We start from the raw sequence: 23665 nt of genomic DNA, 5'->3' as shown, positions 1-23665 counted from the left end.
TGAGATAGAACCAAATGAATCTAATAGACTCCTGAATCGGGAAATGTACCTAAAGTATTCATGAATCAAAGAGATTCATGAACAAGATTTTCCCGACAATTCTCAATATACAACCCTTCAAACCCAATTAACAATCTATCACAAACTTCTTAATGGACACACACTATAGAGGTAATTGTGAAATTTCACGCAAACTCCTCAACATCAAGTTCTTAAAAACACTCAAAGAAAACAACGATCATAGGTAAAATATGTTGGAAAAAGGGATAGTGAAAGAGATAAGAATAGATAAAATAGATGAATGCTGACGTCCAGTATTTATAGCTTATACACTGGACGAGAAATAATAAATCATCGAAATCTAGAAAAATTCAAATCTACTGAAAATCTCCTAAAATCTCCTAAAATCTCCTAAAATCTTGGTAGTTTGAATATTTGAATCATATCTCAACTACTATGAATCATATCTTCATTTTGAATACTTTGAATCATATCTCAACACTCACCCCTTGATTCAAAGTTGCAAATGCCAAGTAATCGTCTGAAGTAGCAAAACTTTTCTTTTGACAAAGCCTTGGTAAGTATGTCTGCTAGCTGTTCATCGGTGTTACAATATTCCAAGACAATTTCTTCGTCTACAACAAGATCACGAATATAGTGATGTCGAAGTTCAATATGTTTTGTTCTACTGTGAAACGCTGGGTTTTTTGTCATAGAAATAGTTGCTTTATTATCACAAAATATCTTTGTTGCCCCTTTTTGCTCTTGTTGAAGATCAGCTAACATTCTTCTTAGCCAAATGGCTTGACTCGTTGCTGAAGTTGCTGCAACATATTCTGCTTCTGACGTTGACAACGCCACTGTTGCTTGCTTCTTTGAGCTCCAAGTGATCACTCCTGACCCTAAAGTGAAAACATTGGCTGAAATGCTTCGTCTATCATCTAATGATCCTGCCCAATCACTATCGGTGAATTCATATAGTTTGAAATTAGAGGATTTAGAATACCAAATTCCATACTCCATAGTTCCGGCAATGTAACGTAAGACTCTTTTTGCTGCTCCATAATGAACCTTTGAAGGATGTTGCATAAACTTAGAAATAATACCAACAGGAAATGCAATGTCGGGTCGTGTGTGAGTTAAGTAAATTAGTCCATCAACCAAGCTCCTGAACCTTCTAACATCTGTCATTTCTGCTCCATCATCATGTTGTAATTTCTCATTAATATTCATAGGTGTAGCTGCAGGCTTACAATTAAGCATACCAAATTTACTCATAATATCTTTGGCATATTTTCTTTGTGAAATAAAAATTCCATCTTCAACTTGATATACTTCGAGACCAAGAAAATAATGTAATAGACCCATATCTGACATCTCAAATTCACTCATCATTTGAGACTTAAATTTATCCAAAAGAGAGTTAGAAGAGCTAGTGTAAATAATATCGTCAACATAGAGGCAAATAATGATGAAATCACTTTTACCTTCCTTCTTCACGTATAAAGTAGGCTCATTCTCACTTCTCATGTATCCTTTCTTTTGAAAATACCCATCAATCTTGCTGTACCAAGCTCGAGGGGCCTGCTTTAATCCGTATAGTGCCTTTCTCAACTTGTATACCTTTGTTTCTTTGTCCTTCTTTATGAATCCTTCTGGTTGTGCTACATAAACCTCTTCTTGTAAATCTCCGTTAAGAAATGCTGACTTAACATCAAACTGATAAACCGACCACCGCAATTCTGCTGCTAATGCTAGAATAGTTCTTACAGTTTCAAAACGAGCTACTAGAGAAAAAGTTTCTTCAAAATCTATACCTTGTTGTTGTGCATACCCTTTTGCTACAAGACGGGCCTTATGCTTTTGTATGCTTCCATCTGGTGCAAATTTTGTCTTGAACACCCATTTCAAATTGATTGCATTTTTTTCGTTTGGTAAGTCAACCATCTCCCATGTTCCAATTTTCTCAATGGACTGCATCTCTTCTACCATGGCTTTCTTCCAATCTTCTTTTTCAGCTGCTTCTTCATAATTCATAGGATCTGAAACAGTAAGAGCAAATTGACATGATGCATATATGTCAGTTAAAGATTTATACTTCTTTGGAGGTGTCTCATCTGAAAGTTCTTCAAGAGAAGAATCGTTGTTTAGTGATGCTGAAGATGATGAATTTGACACATTTTGTGTTGCAGTGGAGGCACTAGGAGATGCACTGGAGTTGACCCTTGTCTCTTCATTTGGGGAAACTTCAACTGTAATCTTTTGCTGCTCCTGTTCTTTACTTCAATCCCAACTCACGTTTTCATTAAATATTACATCCCTTCTAACTAAAATCTTTTCACTGACGGGGTTGTATAATTTATATGCCTTTGATTGAGTACAATAGCCAATGAAAATGCATTTTTCAGATTTTTCATCAAGCTTTTGATGAATTTGAGGATGTTTCAAAGCATAAGCAACACAACCAAAGATTCGTAAATGACTTACAGATGGTTTCCTTCCATGCCATGCTTCATAAGGAGTTCGATTCATAACCGCCTTTGTTGGTGAGATGTTTAATAGACAAACAGATGTTGCTACGGCTTCTGCACAAAATTGGTTTGGAAGACTCCTTGCTTGTAACATACTTCTTGCCATCTCCACAATAGTTCGATTTTTTCGTTCAGCGATTCCATTTTGTTCTGGAGTGTAGGGAGCTGTTAATTCCCTTTGGATGCCCTCTTCTTCACAAAACAAATTGAACTCTTTGATATGAACTCGCTACCTCTGTCTGTTCGAAGAACTTTAATGTGACAGCCACTTTGGTTCTCTACCATAGCTTTAAAAATCTGGAACTTCTAAAAAGTTTCTGACGTATATTGTAGGAAGTAAACCCAGTTCATGCTACTATAATCATCAATGAATAGTAAAAAATATATACTTCCACCCAAGGACTTCGTTTGCATTGGCCCACATAAATCAGCATGAATTAGTTCTAGACAATGTGAGGCTCTTCTAGCTTTTCCAACAGGAAAGAACTTCCTAGTCTGCTTGCCATAAATGCATCATTCACATAAATTAGTTAAGTCAATTCTTGGTAATACCTTTATTTCTGAGTATTTTCAGGCCGTTCATATGCAGATGTCCATATCTGAGATGCCATAATGTTGAGTCATCTTTCGTGCTAGCAGCAAGAGCAAAATCCTCCATATTAGAAATATCAAGTGGAAACATCTTATTTGAACTCATGGGAATTTGAACTTTATGGCCTGATTTCTTATGTGTCATTACACATGTGTTGTCATCAAATAGAACTGAATGTCCTCTAATCATCGATTGTCCAACACTCAATAAATTATACCCTAAATCAGGTACAAATTGAACATTATCTAATCGTTTTATCTTACCCTGATTGGTTTCGACTTTCACTGTACTTTTTCCCTCAACTTGCATCTCTTTTGTGTTTCCAAGTTGCACCTTAATTTTTTGCGTCTCATCAAGCTCTTTGAATAAGGATTTGGTGTCTGTCATATGGTTCGAGCATCCGCTATCAACAAACCATAAGTCACCTTTTTTTGGATTAGTATCCATGCACGCCATAAGCAGCTTTTTTTCTTCTTCTTCATTCTCTGCTGCAAAATTCATTCGTTGATTTTTAAACCAACAATCAGATTTTGTGTGTCCATACCTTCTGCAATGGTAACATTGTATGACGTTCCTTTGTTCATTGAATTGTCTCTGTCCATCACTTCTCCATCTACCCCTGTTATCACGACCACCATGGAAGCTGCGAAATCCTCCTCTTCTACGACTTCTACCTGCTAAATGAATATTTTCTCTTTCGTTATTTTCGTTGTTGGTTGTCTCCTTCACTTGTAGTGCCTTTTCTTCGTTCCTTTCTGATGCTCTATTGATTCTTGCCTCATGAGCCTGAAGCGAGCCCATCAATTCATCAACGGAGAGTATGGATAGATCCTTAGCTTCTTCTATGGCAGCCACCACATGGTCAAACTTTGGAGTCAAGCTTCTCAACACCTTTGCAACAATTGTTTCGTTTGAAATTTTCTCTCCATAGGTACGCATCTGACTGACTATTGCCATTGCTCTTGACAAAAAATCAGCAATTGATTCGCCATTCGTCATGAGTAGAGTTTCAAAGTCACGTCTTAGAGATTGCAATTTCACTGTCATGACTTTTGAATCTCCTAGAAACCCCTTCTGTAGAATTGACCATGCCTGCTTTGATGTGGTTGCTGCTGCAATTCGTGAAAAGATAAGTCTCATGAACTGCTTGCTGAATAATGAATAAAGCCTTGACATCGTTTTTCTTGGTTTCTCTTAGTCTCTTCTTTTCTTCTATTGTGGGTTCTAACACATCAACAAACCCGTGCTCCACCAAGTCCCATAGCTCCTGTGATCTGAGCAAGGTCTTCATCTTGATGCTCCACCACTCATATTTCTCACCATTAACGATTGGTAACAACGGTGCAGAGGAAGAAAAACCAGCTACTGCCATTTTTGTTTTGTGAAAGAAAGTAATCACTCGCCCTCGTGTTGAACGAACTTGCTCTATACCAAAGTTGTTGAAAAAAGGGATAGTGAAAGAGATAAGAATGATAAGAATAGATAAAATAGATGAATGCTAACGTGCATTATTATTGTCTACTGACTCAATGCTTAGAGGGTTACACAATTCCAGTATTTATAGCTTATACACCGGACCAGAAATAGTAAATCATCGAAATCTAGAAAAATTCAAATCTACTAACAATCTCCTAAAATCTAAACAATCTCCTAAAATCTACTAAAATCTTGGTAGTTTGAATATTTGAATCATATCTCAACTACGAATCATATCTTCGTTTTGAATACTTTGAATCATATCTCAACAAAATATATTTAAAGAAGGATCAAAGTGATCAAACAAGAAAAGAGATGGAGAAATTTTACTTCATACCATCATACCATCGATAGAAAACATAAAAGATACATTATCAAAGATAAAGTTTATTTGTTATTGCAATTTATTTAGTATATTCTCCTAGTAGTAAGTGTTCTAGAAGGTTGCAATAACAAAACACAATATGATAATAACATATATAACATAGAAGATTCTAGTATCATTTTCAGGTCGTGAGAAAATTGTGGAACCATTTTGCTGAGTCTTTTGGCATTCTCATCAAATTGTGTTTGAAATCAATGTAGGTGAGACCAAAGCGTACAGTGTATCCACTTGCCCATTCAAAGTTGTCCAATAATGACCATGCAAAATATCCTCGAACCCTTACACCAGCTCTACAACATTTTCCAAAACATAACATAATTACAATCAACTATCGGTGAAAGAGTAGAACAGAAGTTATGTACAAATAAATAAGCTAAAAAAGTGATTAGTAGTTTAATCTTTAACTTAGTTACTTACTTCATTGCTTCGTGTAGATAATAGAGATGATCATGAAAATATTGGACTCTGCCCTTATCTCTAATCAAATGATGAACATGGCGGCTGTCAAGGTCGAGGTATCCTGCAATTGTGAGTCTAATTAATCAACAAACTAATCAAAGATAGACATTATTTTTTCTTGATACAATTAAATTATAAAGTTATTTTCCGTACCGTTTTCTGTGATGTAAATAATTGGATTCTTATAGTTTTTCTTTATATGTATCAACAACTCCTTTAAACCTACTGGATAAACTGCTAGCCACGATGATGGGTCCACCTACACCATTATGAACACATAAGTAGCAAACTGTTAGATTAAAAGGTGACAATGGCATAAAATTAATTTAAACTTCATAGCATAACAAAAGAATGCACACTATTATTGTGTTAATTCATCATTGAAGAAACTTTGAACACTCGTTTACCTTTGGACCAATTGGAACTCCGTCACGATCAGCTATCGTACGAACATATCATACAAAGTTAGATCATAGAATAGATATGATATATGTGAAATAAACACCAAGTATATTTGGGATAGTTTTTTAGAATTGTACTCCAAGTCAAACACTTTCTAACAAAAAAGTATGAGTGAAAGTATGAGCACATACTTGAAAGAGTTGCATGAATATCATTCAAATAGCTTGGGCCCGGGTGAACGTTATTGGGATTGTCTTTTGCATAATTAGCTGTATAATAGTTTATGCCAAGAAAATCAAAGGAGTTCATGATGAAAGTGCTTTCGTCCTTTGTGAATTTGGGCAATCTCCTCCCAACCAAATCTCTCATGCTTTGTGGATAATCTCCATGAACGATTGGATTTAAGAACCTAAATGCATTTAATTTGGTCATATATTTGTAAGAAAATGCTAATGATATAATAGAACAAATCAAGTCCACTGTAAGCCGATATTATCCTCTTTGGAATTTCCTTTCCGAATTTTCTATCATGGTTTTAAAACGTGTATGCTAGAGAGAGATTTTCATACATTTATAAAAAAATGTTTCGTTTCCCTCTCTAACCGATGTGGGAGCTCACGTTCCACCACTCTTCGGAGCCCAGCGTCCTCGTTGGCACTCGTTTTCCTCTCTAATCGATGTGAGATCTCACAATCCATCATCTTCGGAGTCCAGCGTCCCTTGCTGGCACTCGTTCCTCTCTCCAACCGGTATGAGATCTCACAATTAGTTATGAGATCCCACGTTGATTGAAGAGGGGAACAAAACATTCTTCATAAGGGTGTGAAAATCTCTCTCTCGCGTACGCATTTTAAAACTATGAAGGAAAGATCGGAAGAGAAAATCTAAAGAGGACCACATCTGCTAGCGATGTATTAGCGATGTATAAGTACTAATGAAGTAATGAAGTAATGAATTCATGGAGGTTAATATTTACTTACCAACCAAGTGAAAAATCAAAGGCTCGATCTCTAGCTTTTCCATCTGCCTCAGAGTTTGAATATGGTTCATACCATCTTGACACCAATGTGACGCCAATCTCACCCTTTTGTTCTGCCTAAGAATTCCATTTAACATCACTACCTTAATGTTTAGGTTAAGAGCAACTTATAACTTTTTTTAAAGAAAAATAAAAGAGTAGAGAAAAGAGAACCTGATATTTGGCCTTGTAAAGATTGGCAGCCGCAGCGTGTGCAAGAATTAGGTTGTGACCAACAATGTATGGTTCAATGCCAGAATTCCCACCAAGATAACGACATGGATCCCATTCTGCACCCCTACCGGGTGCATATTCTCCCATTACATAACTTTTGAAGGTGAAGATGAACTGTTCATTTAAGGTTATCCAATGCTTCACTTTTCTTCCAAACTCTCTAAAGCAAAGCTCTGCAAAGTCTCGGAAATGGCATCTGCAAACAAAGCTCTTCCTCAAAACTACGGACTTCTTTATAGATTCATTAACCTCTCATTTTGTTATGTTAGAATAAGTGAGTTTAACAATCGAACCCGACTGCTAACAGATATTGTTCGTTTTGGTCCATTAGGTATCGTCGTTAGCCTCTAAGATTTAAAACGGTAACAGATACTGTTACAAATGGTATTCAAGCCAGACATTGAGCGGTGTGCCAGACGCTAGCTCCCCTCATTGTTTAGTGAGGGGAACGAAAAATTTCTTGTAAGGGTTTGGAAACCTTTCTCTAACAAATACATTTTACATTTGTAAGGCTGAGAGCTACACATAACGAACCAAAACAGATAATATCCGCTAGTAGTGAACTTGAACGGTTAAAGTCGTGATTGAAGATGATGGAAGATAAATAGAAAGGTTCCAAGCTTGATTATATTCTACGGTTGAATTTAAAGAAATTGAAAGTGTAAAGGTAAAAATTTTATACCTTTTATTTGATTTTTTTCAAAAGAAATGTTATTGAAATGAAAATTTATGATCTTTTGTTACTAATAACTGATAATCTTATTTTATAACAATAACCCTTTTCAAAATCACTCATTTATATTTTATATGATAATCTCATAAAAGATTACTTACACAAATTGACGATTCAAGCAGCCACCATATTCGGTTTCCAAAGCTTGAGGAACATCCCAATGAAATAGTGTGACATAAGGTTTGATGCCTACAGATTTGTTGACCCATTTTGAGATTAATAAAACTTAATTAAGATAATCAATGAGATTAATCACTAATTAAATGAATAATACAAGAAGAACCCACCATGTTTAAGCAGTTCATCGATGAGTTTATGGTAGTAGCCTATTCCTTCTAAGTTCACACCCCCACAAAGCTTTCCCGCTGAAAAGTATATTTTAAACAATTAAGTATGAACTTTAATGTTCATAAAATTAAGCTTTGAAAATCAAGAACATATATATTAATTATTTAGATTATTTGTTTAATTCATCTTTTTAAGTCCTTACTTGGCAAAATTCTCGACCAAGCGATTGAGAATCGATAAACATCAAAACCTATACTCTTCATGATGGCAACGTCTTCCTGCATTTTGAACAATTATGAGCTATTTATACACCCTAATCCGTAACTTTTATGGCATTTTCTTTATGGTCGAGAGGGTTTGTAATGATCCTAACCTCACCACTATCAGATATTGTCTTCTTCGAGCTTTTTTAAAACTCGTTTGCTAGTGAAAGGTTTTCACACCATTATAAAGAATGTTTTATTGTCCTCTTCAACCGATGTGGGATCTCACAATCCACCCTCCTTCGAGGCCAGCGTCCTCGCTGGCATACCGCTCGGTGCCAACCCCCTTCAAGGCCCAGCATCCTCGAGCACACTGCCCAGTATCTGGCTTGATACCATTAGTAATGGCTCAAGCCCACCGCTAGCAGATATAGTCCTCTTTGGACTTCCCCTCAAAGTTTTTAAAAATGTGTCGGAGAGGTTTTCACACTTTAATAAAGAATGTTTAGATGTCCTCTCCAATTGATGTGGGATCTCACGGGGTTTCTTGAACCAGACGAGTTACTCAACTCCGCTCTTATGACACTACTTTCAATTTTACTCACCTTATAGCGATGATACTCATCAACAGCTACGTCTCCATTTTTGTGATCAGCAATCCTCTCTGAATTTAACAAATAGACAACATTGAGAGAGATAATTATATGTGAAATTCAAAATAAACACCATCGAGAGAGAAAGAGAGAGACCTGGATGTTTGTGAGTGTAGGTATCCCATGTACTTGGCCCTTTGCCATACTTAAAGGCAGCACCTTCATACTGAACAAACATAACAAATCAATACTCATTCTTTGTTCTTAATTTATTTTTTTTGTAGACTTTTAAAACATTTTTTCAACCTGGTAAGCTGAAGAGGCTGCACCAAATACGAAGTCTTTAGGAAAGCTGCTTCGCCTGACCACATCGATAGGCTGGCAGTTGTTATTGAAAACTGCGAACATAGGAAGCACAAATTTTTGGGAAGAACACAATATAACAATCTTTTTAAAAGCCATAACTGAGTTTGGTTTGGTTTGCTGGTGAGATTTTTTTGGCACCAAATTCATATAGAAAAGATATGTAGCAATAGAGAGAAAGCTTTAAACAATATAAATATTGTGAAAGATAATACTCGATGAAATTAGGAAAAAAAACCATAAATGTAACGCTCGTGTCCAAGATTTAGATCAGAATTCAGAATTCGGATTTGACACCTAATGACCCCGACATTCCTCTACATCCCATGCGATATTGTCACGTTACCTACTTTTTGCTTATTAAGAGTGAAGACTATCATCACTGACCACCACGATACCTACTCATTTATTAAGAGTGAAAATTATCCTCACAGACCAACACGAGTTGTTTCAGCATGCTTTGTCCTCAACACGTGCATCTTAGGAAAATTTTCAAGAGGTCACCAACATAGAATTGCTCCAAGCAATACACGCTTAACTATCCTATGATTGAGATATTGAAAAGAAAGGTAGACCTTGTTGGTAAAGATAGTAACTTTCATTTCTTTTGAGCTTTACTTAGTCACCCTTTCATTTATTTACCCATTCTTTACTCAGGTGTCATATGCCCACTAGCTTCCGCCCTGGTTCGTCCCCGAACCACGTCTTATTGGGAGAGGAACCACTCTGATACCATTTGTAACACCTCATGCCCAGGATTTAGATAAGAATTCGGAATCCGAATTCGACACCTAATGGTCCCGACATTCCTCTGCATCCCCTGCGATATGGTCAGGTTACCTACTCCTCACTTCTTAAGAGTGAAGACTATTTCCACAGACCAATACGAGTTCTTCCAACATACTTTGTCTTCATTCACATGCATTTTAGAGAAATTTTCAAGAAGTCACTCAACATAGAACTGCTCCAAGCAAAACATGTTTAACTATCGAGTTCTTATGATTGAACTACCGAATAGGAAGGTGCACCTTGTTGATATAGGTAGTAACTTTCATTTCCTCTAAGTCTTTCTTAGTCATTCTATACTCAGGGTAGCTTTCATTTGGATGTAGTCTCAACTCGTTCATGAACCCTTCTTACCCTTCTTTTACTCAGGTGTCATAACAAAACGACAAAAGTATAAGACGAACTATATGTTCGATGTTTCATATTGTCGAAGGATATGTAATGATGGATTGGAGCTAAAGAGTAAAAAATAAAGATTGTTAAGAAATTTTGAGCTCGGAGGAAGAAAAAGAAATGAAGTTAGTTCATTTACCGTTAGCCATTCTGCTTCAAGAGAAGTAAGGGTTTTGCTGCTTTGATCCTTGGAGAGAGTTTCAGATCAAAGATGGCTTGGTTGCTCTTTGTGGTGCACTGCAGGCTGTCGCTCCCTCCTTTTTATAAGGTTCCAAGTCGTGAGATGTATTTACTTGTAGTCTTTTTATTTGTTTGTTTTGTTTCTACTTTTTTCAATGATGCTTTTATACATATTCGATTTTTTTTGTCTTCTTGTAAACGATTTTTATTTTCAAACTAATTTAATTTGATTTCCTAAGATTGATTTATATTATTCTTTGGGATTATGTTATCACAATCACACTCTTACGATAGCAGAACAATAATTGTACGACACTTGTTCTAACCTAGCAAACAAGTCAGCCGTGAGAAACGCGGATTTCGCGGACAACGTTGGCGTATGTTTGAGCCTCAGATCATGTTTGAGAGAAATTATTTAGCAAATGTGGGCGAGGAAATACGTTGAAAGCAATTTTAAAGAAAACAATGTTATAAGCTAAAAGCGTGTAGGCAACGACAATTAGTTTGATAGCATATAACTTGGATATGAAGAATTGACACAACAATAGTAGCAAAAACTTATCTAATGTGAAAGAAAATAAAAGGAGTTTGAAACTAGCATGTGGCCTGACTGAGGAATTTGACATGTGACCGCATGCAACACGGCTTTGACAAGCACGATCGTGACACCGGGTATAAGCGCATACATAAGTGTCCTCAGAGCAACATGCGGTGAAATCACATTGGCTGGGGCGCGGAGCGAGTCGGGTCAGCTGGAGCAGATTGCCCTCAAGTCGGACACAGGTGGTGAGTGGATTGGCACGTCTTCAAAAACACTGCCTTCCTATCCGAATTAACTCTTGCTTCCTACATAAATCTTGCATGAAACTCTTCCGATATCAACATGATATCAACATACTACGAAGTTAGAACTTAATTCCAAAAAAGGCTCTAGACTTTGAAGGAAAACCAAAATCAAAGAACATGAAATGCTTATCTTTGATTCTTCCTTAATTCTTGACAGATTTGATCAAATCAAAAGCTCATAATCGTTCTCCAATGCCTCTTGCATTTTTTTCTTTTGTTTTTTCTTTCTCTCTTCATCATACTAATTTGATTGGGGGCTAACGAAACCTCTAATTAGGAATAAGTGGTCAAAAGCTCATAACTGTTCTCCAAGGCTGTCTTCCTACCCGAATCAACTTTGGCTTCTTTCATAAAAGTTCTCCAATATCAACATACTAAGAATGCATAACTTAATTCTAAGAAAGACTTTCAAATTTGAAGATTATCGAAATCAAGAACACAAAATGCTTATCTTCAGTTCTTCCTCGATTCTTGACGATTCTTGCAACATCTTTGTGCATTTTTTTTTTCTTTGTGCATTTAATTTCTTGTTGGAACTCGGGTGTTGCATCCTAAAACCAGATTAACCGTTCAAGATATAAACCATCAAGATCAAGTCATAGGATGTACATCACTCGTGAAAAGATCAAGTCGTTGGTTGTGCCATGTGGTCTATCGCCATAGGAAATTATTTTCGAACTTGTTTACTTTATTGTATGCCTACAAGTTCTTTAAGAGATCTTTCACTATCCCCTCTATCTTTGTTCATATACGAACACATTGGAGCATTTGGGAAAGGTGGTGAGTCACCGTGGACAAACCCCATGATCCCCCTCACTTATACCAAATACCTCTCTCTATCTATCATTTTTAATCTTAATGGCAAGAATCCACACCTGATTCTCTATCCTTTTATCTTTTTGTAAGGCACAAAATGATTGATTTACTTGATTCCAAATATATGTCCAAGATGCAAGCTTACTCATAAGAAAAACAAAGTTGATATATACTAAGATATACTTGGTCACTAAACAACAAAGTCGAAGAATGTCACAGAGTGTTATAAAATATCTATCACTAGTTCAATAGGGTCAAACCCAACAATCCTAATAGTGCTCGTTATATATTTATTTTAGGAATAAATATACCTAATTTTTTTTAGGAATAGATTTAGAAATTTTAGGGAAAAAAAAGCTGAGAAACTTTAGGAATAAATTGTCTATACTCCTCCACTTTATTTAAGTTTTCATCCAAAAATACAAACCAATTTAGGTTTTGTAATCTCTTCTCAATTGGTTTTAATAAAGAGTGCGAGTGTTTACCACATAGAGTGTGTGTAACGAAGAGTTGTTTACCACATAGAGTGTGTGTAACGACCTAGATCCACCGCTAGCCGATATTGTTCTCTTTGGGCTTTCCCTTTTGGGCTTCCCCTCAAGGCTTTAAAACGCGTCTGCTAGAGGAAGTTTCCACACCCTTATAAAAGGTGATTTGTTCTCCTCACCAACCAATGTGGGACATCAAAATCCACCCCCTTCGGGCCCAGCGTCCTTGCTGGTACTCGTTCCTTTATCCAATCGATGTGGGACCGCCCCCAAATCCACCCCCTTCGGGGCCCAGCGTCCTTACTGGCACACCGCCTTGTGTCTACCCCCCTTCGGGGAACAGCGAGAAGGCCAACAAATCGTCCGGTGACTGGCTCTGATACCATTTGCAACCTTCCCCAAAAGGGGGTGAATTGTGATGTCCCACATTGGTTGGGGAGGAGAACAAAGCACCCTTTATAAGGGTGTGGAAACCTTCCCCCAGCGCGTTTTAAAGCCTTGAGGGGGGAAGCTCAAAAGGGAAAGCCCAAAGAGGACAATATGAGAGGAAGCCCAAAAGGGAAAGCCCAAAGAGGACAATATCTGTATGGGGCGTTACAGTGTAAAGAGGACAATATCTGTATGGGGCGTTACAGTGTAAAGAGGACAATATCTGTATGGGGCGTTACAGTGTAAAGAGGACAATATCTGTATGGGGCGTTACAGTGTAAAGAGGACAATATCTGTATGGGGCGTTACAGTGTAAAGAGGACAATATCTGTATGGGGCGTTACAGTGTAAAGAGGACAATATCTGTATGGGGCGTTACAGTGTAAAGAGGACAATATCTGTATGGGGCGTTACAGTGTGTCCTTGTAGTGTCTTGTAATAAAGAGTGCGAGTATTTACTACAGAGAAGTGTTTACTCGTAAAGTTGTTAAAAACGGAGTAGTTTGTTAATAGAAAGTCAAAGGATCAAAAGCATGAATCAAGCTTTATACACTATCGTTTTCTTCTCAAGGATCTCATCCTCTTTCCTTTTTGTTAAATAAAATCCTTTGTTTCGATTCTCATCTTCAATAATTTCTTTTTTGATTCCTTACGTGTTATCTCGCCCACAAAATTCTGTTCTTTGTTTCTTTGTTTTCTTATGATAAATAAATCTACACATTTCCCCTAAAAATAATAAAATACTCCGTCTTCGTCTTGGCTCCTTAACCGGAACCTTCTTTCTTTCACGAGGTAAAGTAAACTCTTTAACTACTAAACCTCTCCCTTGAACAAAGAGTAAACAAAGATTCTTAACAACCAATTAATAATAAAAAAAAAATAGAACTAATAAATGAAGCTCGGTTTTGACCTTTAATCCAAAATAAATAATCGAAGCAAAAATATCAACTTGGGAGAGAGTTTCTTTGCACCAAAAACCTTAACCACTATGTTTCTTTTTGTTCTTTTTTGTTTGTTGCGAAGGAAACATACATGGTATGAGTATTTACACGAAGGGAGCACTAACAAATTTACTAATTTTGCTCTACAAGTCAATGTAAGAGTGTGGAAATCTCTCCCTAACAGAAGCGTTTTAAAATCGTGAGATTGACGACGATACGTAACGGACTAAAGCGGACAATATCTGCTAGCAGTGTACTTATGCTCTTATAAATAATATTAGAGCTAGACACCGAATGAATTGTGAGATCCCACATCAACCACAGAGTGAAAATATACTGGGCCCAAGCGAAATATACTAGGCCCTCAACCATATAATGTTGTGACCCACTTGCCTATGTCTAGGCTCGCTTTCTTGCCCTTAGCCATTCAATGGCTGCTGGATGTATAACACTTAGTCATAATTTAACAAACTCGTTGCTCCACTAAACGATTAGAAGTTTAAATTTAGTCATAACATTGACCCTTCTCTTTTTTTAGTGTGTTTCAATATCCAATTAGGGCTCATGTTCGCCATCACAAGTAAGAATTATCGTTGTTACGAAGTATAAGAGGAGGCAAGTCATACCTAATGGCGGTGGATGGTGCTCGGTGTTGTGCGTCGAGAACGGAACAAATGTACTCACAACACCAATGAACGAAATTACACAAAAAGACACCAAGATATTTACATGATTCGGAGAGAAGAAGTTCTCCTACCTCCACGGGTAGCAACCAATCACGAATAAACAAAGTATTACAAGTGAATACTTCATTATCACACTATAAAGACTCTCACCAATATGTCACTCAAGAAATACAATGTGACACATAAAACTCCCCCAAATCCCGATACCACTAGTTAGGAATGGAGGGAGAAATCTCTCATTCTATTAAAAATAAAATTAGCTATTAGCATTAGAGAATCAAATCTAACTCAATCTAATCTAAATAACCAATCAAATCTAATCCAAGTAACCAAATCAAATCAAAACTTACAACAATTTATTGAAAGAATAGTGAATCAAGGACAACTCTGTAAAAGAAAAAAAAAATGAGAAGAAAATTGTAACGTCGGAGCCTCGACAATGAATTAAAAATACTATATTTTTTTTCATAGCGCTCAAACTTCCATGACTTTATGGAAGATCTTAGAGGTCGAATTTGAAGCTAGTTAAGAAGGGAAAATATTTAAAAAGTTCTCCAGAAAAATATGAAAGAAAATTGTGAAAATACAAATGGTCAAAGTTAACCCAAAAGGAGTATTTTTGGCCCTCACCGTTAGGGAGGCCGCAAAAACCATTATTGATGAGTTAGTCAATGAAGAAGGAAAAGTACCGAAAGGAGAAGAAAGAAAGAGAGAGAGGAGAAAAACAACGGTCACAAACTTTGTTCTGCCAGAGGAGTCCAATTTCAGTCGAACTTCCTCCACAAAACCTTCTCAGAATCTCGAGGAGAAGCAACTAATCTCTAATAGTAGACTCTTTAATGAGATATAAGTCGCACACATCCTAGAGTTAGACTATGCTAGAGGTTACGTCTCACCCATCATGAATTGGTTTAACAAGGGAATAATTGAGTGCATAGCTATAGCTAAATTACATGAAGTCTAATAAGTCCAATCAAAATTATGAGGAGCTAGATCTAAGGATGTTTAGAGGAACTAGAGAATGTAAACTCAATCATTGAGTTAGATATGATATGATGTGAATCCAATTATTGTGATAAGTTCATCAAATTACTCCATAAGTTAATAACTTATTCTATTAAGTGTAGTTTATTAACTGACAAATTTATTATATATAACGGAGAGAGAGAAAAAAAACACTTAAAAGAAGACAAGCTTAGTTTCATTGATAATCGACGCCAAAATCATAAAGATCAAAACAAAAGACAAGGTTTTGCTATTGCAACTTTATTTAGCTACTTCTTTCTATGAGTAGACTTTAAGAAACTTGCAATAACATATAACATATCAAAATTCACCAAATATCAAGAACATGGTAGCTGAAACATCTCTAGTTCTTGAGAAAATTGGTGAACCATTTCAGTGAAAGCTTCGGTATTCTTTTCAAGTCGTTCAAGAAATCAATATAGATGAGGCCAAAGCGTTGGGTATATCCCGATTGCCATTCAAAATCGTCCAATAATGTCCATGCAAAGAATCCTTTTACCTTTACTCCATCCCTATAATATTTGACTCAAATCATTTATGGCCAAAATGAGAAAAGAAAAAAGAAATAACTTACTCCATTGCTTTGTGAAGATAATAAAGATGATCGTTATAGAATTCCGCTCTCTTCTTATCATCAATCAATTCCTTAACATTAGGACCATCATAGTCAAAATATCCTGCACGATGTATAAATTTTATGAATAAATAAAATAAAATAAATAATTAGGAGGATCGAACGAAATTTTTGTTCTATTACCATTTTCTGTGATGTAGATAACTGGATCATTATATTTTCTTTTAATGTCCATCAACGCATCCTTTAACCCTCGTGGATAAACCGCGAGCCAAGATGATGCATTCACCTTAAAGACGAACAAGCATAAGATGTTTATATCGTTTTCCAAATTTCATCCTAAGAGAAAGCTTAGACAATTTACCTTTGGACCAAGTGAAGGTTCATCTGTAACAATCATACGAAGTGTAATTAAAGAGATTTAAATCCTAAAATATAAGCAAATATCATTTTATTTATGAGTAAGAAGTATAGAAGTAGGAAGAATTACGTACTTAAAGAAATGGCACCAGAATCAGTGAGGTAGGATGGACGTTCAGCTGGTTTGTCATCATTTTTGGCATAATTGGATGTGTAGTAGTTGACTCCAAGAAAATCATAGCTTCCTTTTATCAAAATTCTTTGTTCTTCTGTGAAATGGGGCAATCTTTCTTTTACTCGGGATATCATGGTCTCTGGATAATTTCCATGCACGACTGGATTGAAGAACCTATATTTTCCATTTAAGTTATTTGGTCAAATAATGAATACAATGTAATGACCCATGTGCAAGTGCCATGATGGTTCCGACATTTCCTTTTATTCCTTGCCGTATGGTCACGTTATTTAAAACTATTTCTACAAACCAATATGAGATCCCACATCGGCTGGAGAGGAACGAAACATTTTTTTTTTTATAAAGGTGTGAAAACCTCCTCCTATGAGACATTTTTAAAACTTTGTGGAAAAACTAAAAAAAGACAATATCTGGTAGCAGTTGGCTTGGGCGTTACAGTTTTGTTCACACTCACATGCTTTCTAATAAAATTTCTTCGAGATTACTTAACATAGAATTATTTCAAATAAAGCATACTTAACTTTAGAGTTCTTATGATTGAGCTGCTGAAAAAAAAAAGTGTACCATATTGGTATAGATAGTAATTTTCAATTCTTTTAAACTTTTATTAACCATCTTATGTTCTATTTAGATATGGTCCCGGTTCATTCATATATTTATGTTTTTGTGAGATCCCACATCCGTTGTGAAGGAGAATGAAATATTCCTTATAAGGTTATGGAAACCTCTCCCTAGGAGATGCGTTTTAAAAACTTCGAGGGCAAACACGAGGGAAAATCCAAAAAGTTTTTTACAGTTTTGTTCTCACTCACATGTTTCCTAAGAAAATAAAATTTCTTAGAAATTACCCAAAATAAAATTGTTCCAAATAAAACATATTTAACTTTGAAGTTCTTATGATTGAGCTATGTGTACCATGTTGGTATAAATAGTAATTTTCAATTCTTTTAAACTTTTCTTAACGATCCTATTCTCTTATTCATATATGATCTCGGTTTATTCGTACACTTCTCTTTTACTTGAGTATCTCAAGAAAATTTGTACCGAAATAATTTGAATAGAAAGTTTTGAAAATTTGAAAGAAGAAAAAATAAATAACTCAAGAGGTTTGAGTTGTATCAATAAATTTACTTACCAACCAGAAAAGAAATCAACAGCTCTATTTGCAGCTTCTATGTCGGCCAGAGTATCTGTTAACGGGACATACCAATCAGCCAGCACTGTGATGCCGATCACACCCTTTTGTGTTTTCTGCAAATCAAAGCCATAGAGAGTGGTTGAAATATGATTGAATTAAGTAAAAAGTTGGTATATTTGTTAGAACCTGATATTTGTCTCGATAAACTTTGACAGCATGAGCATGAGCAAGAATTAGGTTATGACCAACGATGTACGGTTCTGTGGCTGCATTCCCACCAAGACAATTGTGAATTTGCCACTCTGAACATCTACCAGGTGGATATTGTCCCAATGCATAACCCATCATGGTGTAAGTATTTGGTTCGTTCACCGTGATCCAATGCTTAACTCTATCTCCAAATTCTCGAAAGCAAACGTCGACAAAGTCCGTAAAATCTTTCCTGTAATTGAATTTTAAGGTTATTAATGTAACAGCTTAGCAGCTCACCAGTAGCAGATATTGTACTCTTTGAGCTTTAAAACACCTATGCTAGAGAGAGGTTTTCACACCCTTATAAAAAATGTTTCGTTGTCGTCCCCAACAGATGTAGGATCTCACAATCGATTATAGGCTTTCCCTTTTGGGCTTCCCCTCAAGATTTTTAAAATGCGTCTGCTATGAAAAGGTTTTCGGAGAGGTTTTCACACCCTGCGTCTGCTATGGAAAGGTTTTCGGAGAGGTTTTCACACCCTTGTAAAGAATATTTCATTGTCCTCCCCAACAAATGTGGGATTTCACAGTCGATTATAGGCCTTACCAAAGGAGGGATTTCACAATCGATTATAGGCCTTACCTTTCGGGATTTCCCTCAAGGTTTTTAAAACGCACTAGAGAGAAGTTTTCACACCCTTGTAAAAAATGTCCCTTAAAGTTTTAAGAAGCTAGGGAGAGGTTTTCACATCCTTATAAAGAATGTTTCATTATCTTCTCCAACCGATGTGGGATCTCACAATCGATTATAGGTTTGCCCGAGTTATCCTCTCCAACCGATGTGGGATCTCACAATCGATTATAGGTTTGCCCGAGTTATCCTCTCCAACCGATGTGGGATCTCACAATCGATTATAGGCCTTACCAACAAATGTGGGATTTCACAGTCGATTATAGGCCTTACCAAAGGAGGGATTTCACAATCGATTATAGGCCTTACCTTTCGGGCTTTCCCTCAAGGTTTTTAAAACGCACTAGAGAGAAGTTTTCACACCCTTGTAAAAAATGTCCCTTAAGGTTTTAATCTGCTAGGGAGAGGTTTTCACATCCTTATAAAGAATGTTTCATTATCTTCTCCAACCAATGTGGGATCTCACAATCGATTATAGGTTTGCCCGAGTTATCCTCTCCAACCGATGTGGGATCTCACAATCAATTATAGGTTTTCCCTTTCGGACTTCGTCTGCCAGGGAGAGGTTTTCACACCCTTATAAACAATGTTTCGTTGTCCTCTCCAACCGATGTAGAAACTCACAATCGATTAGAGAGGTTTTCACACCCTTATAAAAAATGTTTCGTTGTTTTCTCAAACCGACGTGGAATCTTACAATCAATTAATGTTTTTGCAAACACTTTCTAACAATGACGAAGATGAAAATTTGGCAACCTCAATATAAATTTACTTACACGATTCGAGAACTCAAGAAGCCTCCATATTCATCGACAAAAGCTTGTGGAATTTCCCAATGAAAAAGTGTAACCATAGGTGTGATGCCTACAAATCATAATATTTAGTTGTAAGAAAAGGAGAAAAGAGTAGTGTTCATACAAAATATTCAACAAAATTTGGTAGTTTTCTTCTCTAATTTCAAAGTTATCACTTATCTAATGGATTTAATAAGTTATCAATCAAATGTTTTCGAAAAAGTAATGAAAAATTATGATAATACCAACCCTTGGAGATCATGTCGTCAATGAGATTATTGTAGTACTCGATTCCCTCCTTATTCAGACCTCCTTCCAAAGTTCCATCTGCATTAATAAAATATGAAAAACGCTGATATTACAATCAATTAATGAGAATAGTACTCATATTACCATAATATAAGAAAATTTCTCAAAATTATGAGTCAATAATTCCTTAATTACCTCGCAATATTCTAGTCCAAGAAATCGAGAATCTATAAGCATGAAAGCCAGTTTGTTGCATGAAGGAAAGATCTTCCTACATTTATAAATATAAAAGTACGGGTCATTCTTCCAAAATTATTTTATAAAACAAAATAACTAAGCTAATAATAATAAGATCCAAACAAGAGTTAGGAGCTCTCTACTCAATACATTCCATTATATTTATCCAAATCATTTAGTAAGTAATGAATAGAATGTGATAAATTTGATAATATAAAAAAATTAGTTAGAGTTTTTCTCGACTAAATTAATAAAAATACACTAAATTCTGTGCTATGTCTCAAAATACCTCTAACTTTCAAAAGTTTCGATAATATCAGTGAACTTTCAAAAAATTCTAAGAAATACTCTTACCTTAGTTTTTGAAGGGAAACGGTTAGTATTTTATTTAAAAAATACCTTTAAATTTTAGTGGTGATTCGAAAAAAATTACTTTTTAAAAAAATTTCATTAATATCCTCCGCTTTAAAATAAAATTCAAAAAAAAAAATTTTAGCATAACTTTGTAGTTAAATTTATTTTTATCCTCAATATACGGACGCTGTCTATTTACATCTTATAGGTTATCTCCAAACTTTTTAATGTTAGTTTTACAAGTTCATGAATATTATTAATACGTGGTGCAGTTGGGAAGGGTATTTCGAATTTTTTTATTTTTTATTTTTTATTTTTTTAAGTTTAGAAATACTTTTGAAAGTTATAAGGTAATTTTTAAACTGTTTTAAAAGTTTAAGGATATTTTAAAATAAAGTATTAATTGTTTCTATCTAAAATAGGGTAAGAATTTGAAATTTTTTTTTTTTTGAAAGTTTTAAAGTGTTTTTTGAGATTTTTTTAAAAGTTTAGGATTATTATTGAAACTTTTGAAATTTTAAAAGTATTTGGTTGCAGTTGATGTGTTAAGAGCATTATAGATTAGAACTAAATCCTAGTTTTGGTTGCCATCCTACAAACCTTGTAGCGATGGATCTGATCAACGGCTACATCTCCATTGCTACGATCCACAATTCTCTCTGCAATTCACAAATACTTAGTTACTTTTTGTTTCTAATCCTCCTCCAAAGATTATTAGAAACATAATCAAATACTATAAGAATTTTCACTTTTCTCAACGTCGGAAAGGGTCGAGAGAAGTCTGTGCATTTCATTGCCAAAAATACGAAAAAAATCTCGTGTCAACAAAAACGTTGCCATATGGTTATCGGGAACAATATATCTCAATGAAATTTAGCTTATAAACACTATTTTAAAACAAAAAATTGAAAATGAAAGTAGTTCTAAAAAAGCTTTTGACTTAATTGGAGAATTTGGCCAAAAATTGAAAGATGATATAAAAAAAGTAAAGAATATATGCTAAGAGAATTAAAAAAGCACAATGATGAAGACCTTTGTATTTATGAGTGTAGATATCCCAATTATTTATTCCTCTTGTTGAGATACCACCTTCATACTGCCAAGAACATCAACCAAAAAGAAACAGTGAAACCCACATTCCTTCATTGAATTTGGTACTTACAAAATGAAACTTAATACTCATTTCTTCACCTGGTAAGCTGAAGATGCTGCACCAAAAATAAAGCCTTCAGGAAAATCACTTCGTTTGATTACGTGATTACTATCGTCGTCCTGCACTTCCGCTACAAGAACACGAAGAAATACAGAGTTAGGAGGAAGAAGACGATAACGGAGCCATCTTTGATACCCATCATCGCATGTTTTTGTTATGTTTCTTTGGTATTGAGTGATTATTAGGAGAAGTGCAAATGTTAACATTCAAATCCATTAATCATTCTAAGAGACTATAATGCCTATTAAAGCATTAAAGTAAAGCGAGATATCATTAATTCTTGAGAAATTTCGGTTATTATTGCAACGAACCATCAGGATTTAGAATTCAGATTCGACATCTAATAGCTCTGCCATTTTTACAATATGATCACTTTACTTACCTCAAGACCAACATGGATCTCTTTTAGCATATTTTTCTACTCACATATTTCTTAGAAAAATTCAACTTTGAAGTTCATAGGATTATCCACTCAATAAGAAGATAAACTTTGTTGGTATATATATATATATATAAACTTTCAATTCTTTTAAGTTTTTCTTAATTATCCCATCCTCAAGATCACGCTCATTCGGATGAGTGTCAATTCATTCACGTACCCTTCATTTACTCGAGTACCACAATTATTAACCTCTATGTTTGAGTTCTACTTTTCATAAGATCATATATTACTTTCTTAATAATAAAACTATCAGAAGTAATGTAGTTTTTATTAGTTTAACAATGGTGGGATAAAATTATTGACTTGCAAGATGGTATTTAGTATCTTACTACTAAGACAAATAGTAGAGCTAAAAAACACTTCTAGATAAAAATGAAACTATGAAAAAAAAAAATTGTTTATATGTAACTGCTCAAGCCCACTCCTAATCGATATTGTCATTTTTTAACTTCCTTCAATATTTTAAAACGTTCTCTTAGGGATGAGTTTCCACACCTTTATAAAAAAAAAAAAAATGTTTAATTTTCCTCTCCAACCAATTTGAGATCTCATAATCTACCTTTTTGGAGGCCTAGCGTCCTTACTAGAACACTGCTTGAAACCTGGCTCTTTTTGAAGTGTGACTAGTAATCTAAAACGGTCCTAACAAATGTGTAAATTTTACGAAAATGATTTTGAGGCATCAAAACTCTTTTACAAAAAAAAAAAAGAAAACTAAAAACGAAACCGACATCAAACGAGCCTAAACTAAGAAGCATCAAAATCATGATAGAGCAAAGAAAAATAATGTTAAGGTAGACACTTAGAAAAGTAGAACAAGAAAGACCTGGGTGTATGGGATTGTAGATATCCCAGTTCTTCATTCCCCCAGCTGAAACACCATCTTCATACTAATAAAACAACATTATAGAGTGAAACCCACATTCATTTGAATTTTGGCACTAAAACCTTAAAGTTCAACACATTTATCACCTTGTATGGAAAATCTCTTCGACTGATTCTGTGCGCAAGATCCTCATCCCGTTGTGCTCCAACAAGAAGAAATACAAAGTTAAGTAAGAAGAACCCAATAATATAGCCATCTTTGGTAGCCATCTTCACTTGTTTTTGCCAAGTGTTTGGATGGTGTGTGATTTTCATTTCCCCACCTTGCTTCCTTTATATAGAGAGATAGCTCATACACAAAATATTGGCTTCCACCTCTTCTCTCCCCCATATTCCCTCCGTACACACATTTTATTCTCTCTTACTCTTTTGTTTCAAGATTCGAACATGTTTCATTGTGGAAGTACAATTTGTGTTAGCTAGTAAACTATATCTTTAGGTCATTCATATTATACTTTATTAAAACATGTCA

At 35.3% G+C, this 23665-nt stretch overlaps 2 protein-coding genes across 2 annotated transcripts; both read right to left on the bottom strand.

The window, feature by feature from the left end:
• Positions 1 to 4966: 4966 nt before the first annotated feature.
• Positions 4967 to 10724, bottom strand: LOC111780506 (beta-glucosidase 12). Its single transcript, XM_023660933.2, has 14 exons — positions 10596 to 10724; positions 9221 to 9312; positions 9071 to 9140; positions 8927 to 8985; positions 8321 to 8396; positions 8118 to 8195; positions 7932 to 8019; positions 7038 to 7293; positions 6826 to 6941; positions 6037 to 6254; positions 5851 to 5882; positions 5597 to 5702; positions 5402 to 5504; positions 4967 to 5274 (listed from the first exon to the last, which is right to left on the bottom strand). Exons 1-14 carry the CDS (start codon positions 10603 to 10605, stop codon positions 5106 to 5108), a joined length of 1473 nt encoding a protein of 490 aa, XP_023516701.2. The 5' UTR covers positions 10606 to 10724; the 3' UTR covers positions 4967 to 5105.
• Positions 10725 to 16021: 5297 nt separating this feature from the next.
• On the bottom strand, positions 16022 to 23454 carry LOC111780499 (beta-glucosidase 24). The gene is made up of 15 exons (XM_023660922.2): positions 23281 to 23454; positions 23135 to 23198; positions 21845 to 21936; positions 21686 to 21749; positions 21254 to 21312; positions 20258 to 20333; positions 20063 to 20140; positions 19796 to 19883; positions 18323 to 18578; positions 18134 to 18249; positions 16937 to 17151; positions 16807 to 16829; positions 16626 to 16731; positions 16443 to 16545; positions 16022 to 16380 (listed from the first exon to the last, which is right to left on the bottom strand). Exons 1-15 carry the CDS (start codon positions 23446 to 23448, stop codon positions 16212 to 16214), a joined length of 1677 nt encoding a protein of 558 aa, XP_023516690.2. The 5' UTR covers positions 23449 to 23454; the 3' UTR covers positions 16022 to 16211.
• Between the last annotated feature and the right edge of the window lie 211 nt (positions 23455 to 23665).

The sequence above is a fragment of the Cucurbita pepo genome, chromosome 18 (assembly GCF_057944985.1).
Source record: "Cucurbita pepo subsp. pepo isolate OVF chromosome 18, ASM5794498v1, whole genome shotgun sequence".
Classification (NCBI taxonomy): Eukaryota; Viridiplantae; Streptophyta; class Magnoliopsida; order Cucurbitales; family Cucurbitaceae; genus Cucurbita; species Cucurbita pepo.
The sequence above is the reverse complement of the archived record's forward strand: the minus strand, read 5'-3'. Positions and strand labels throughout refer to the sequence as shown.

What these genes read in the sequence shown, in the direction of transcription:
- LOC111780506 (XM_023660933.2), bottom strand. An exon ending in ATGAGTATCATCGCTATAAG is followed by an intron (nt 8,397 to 8,926) that starts GTGAGTAAAATT and finishes TTCAAAATGCAG; the next exon opens with GAAGACGTTGCCATCATGAA. An exon ending in TTTGATTTTTCACTTGGTTG is followed by an intron (nt 6,255 to 6,825) that starts GTAAGTAAATAT and finishes AAATGCATTTAG; the next exon opens with GTTCTTAAATCCAATCGTTC.
- LOC111780499 (XM_023660922.2), bottom strand. Translation starts at nt 23,448, where the DNA reads ATGAAAATCACACACCATCCAAACACTTGGCAAAAACAAGTGAAGATG. An exon ending in GAAGAGATTTTCCATACAAG is followed by an intron (nt 23,199 to 23,280) that starts GTGATAAATGTG and finishes TTGTTTTATTAG; the next exon opens with TATGAAGATGGTGTTTCAGC. An exon ending in CTACAATCCCATACACCCAG is followed by an intron (nt 21,937 to 23,134) that starts GTCTTTCTTGTT and finishes GTGTTCTTGTAG; the next exon opens with CGGAAGTGCAGGACGACGAT.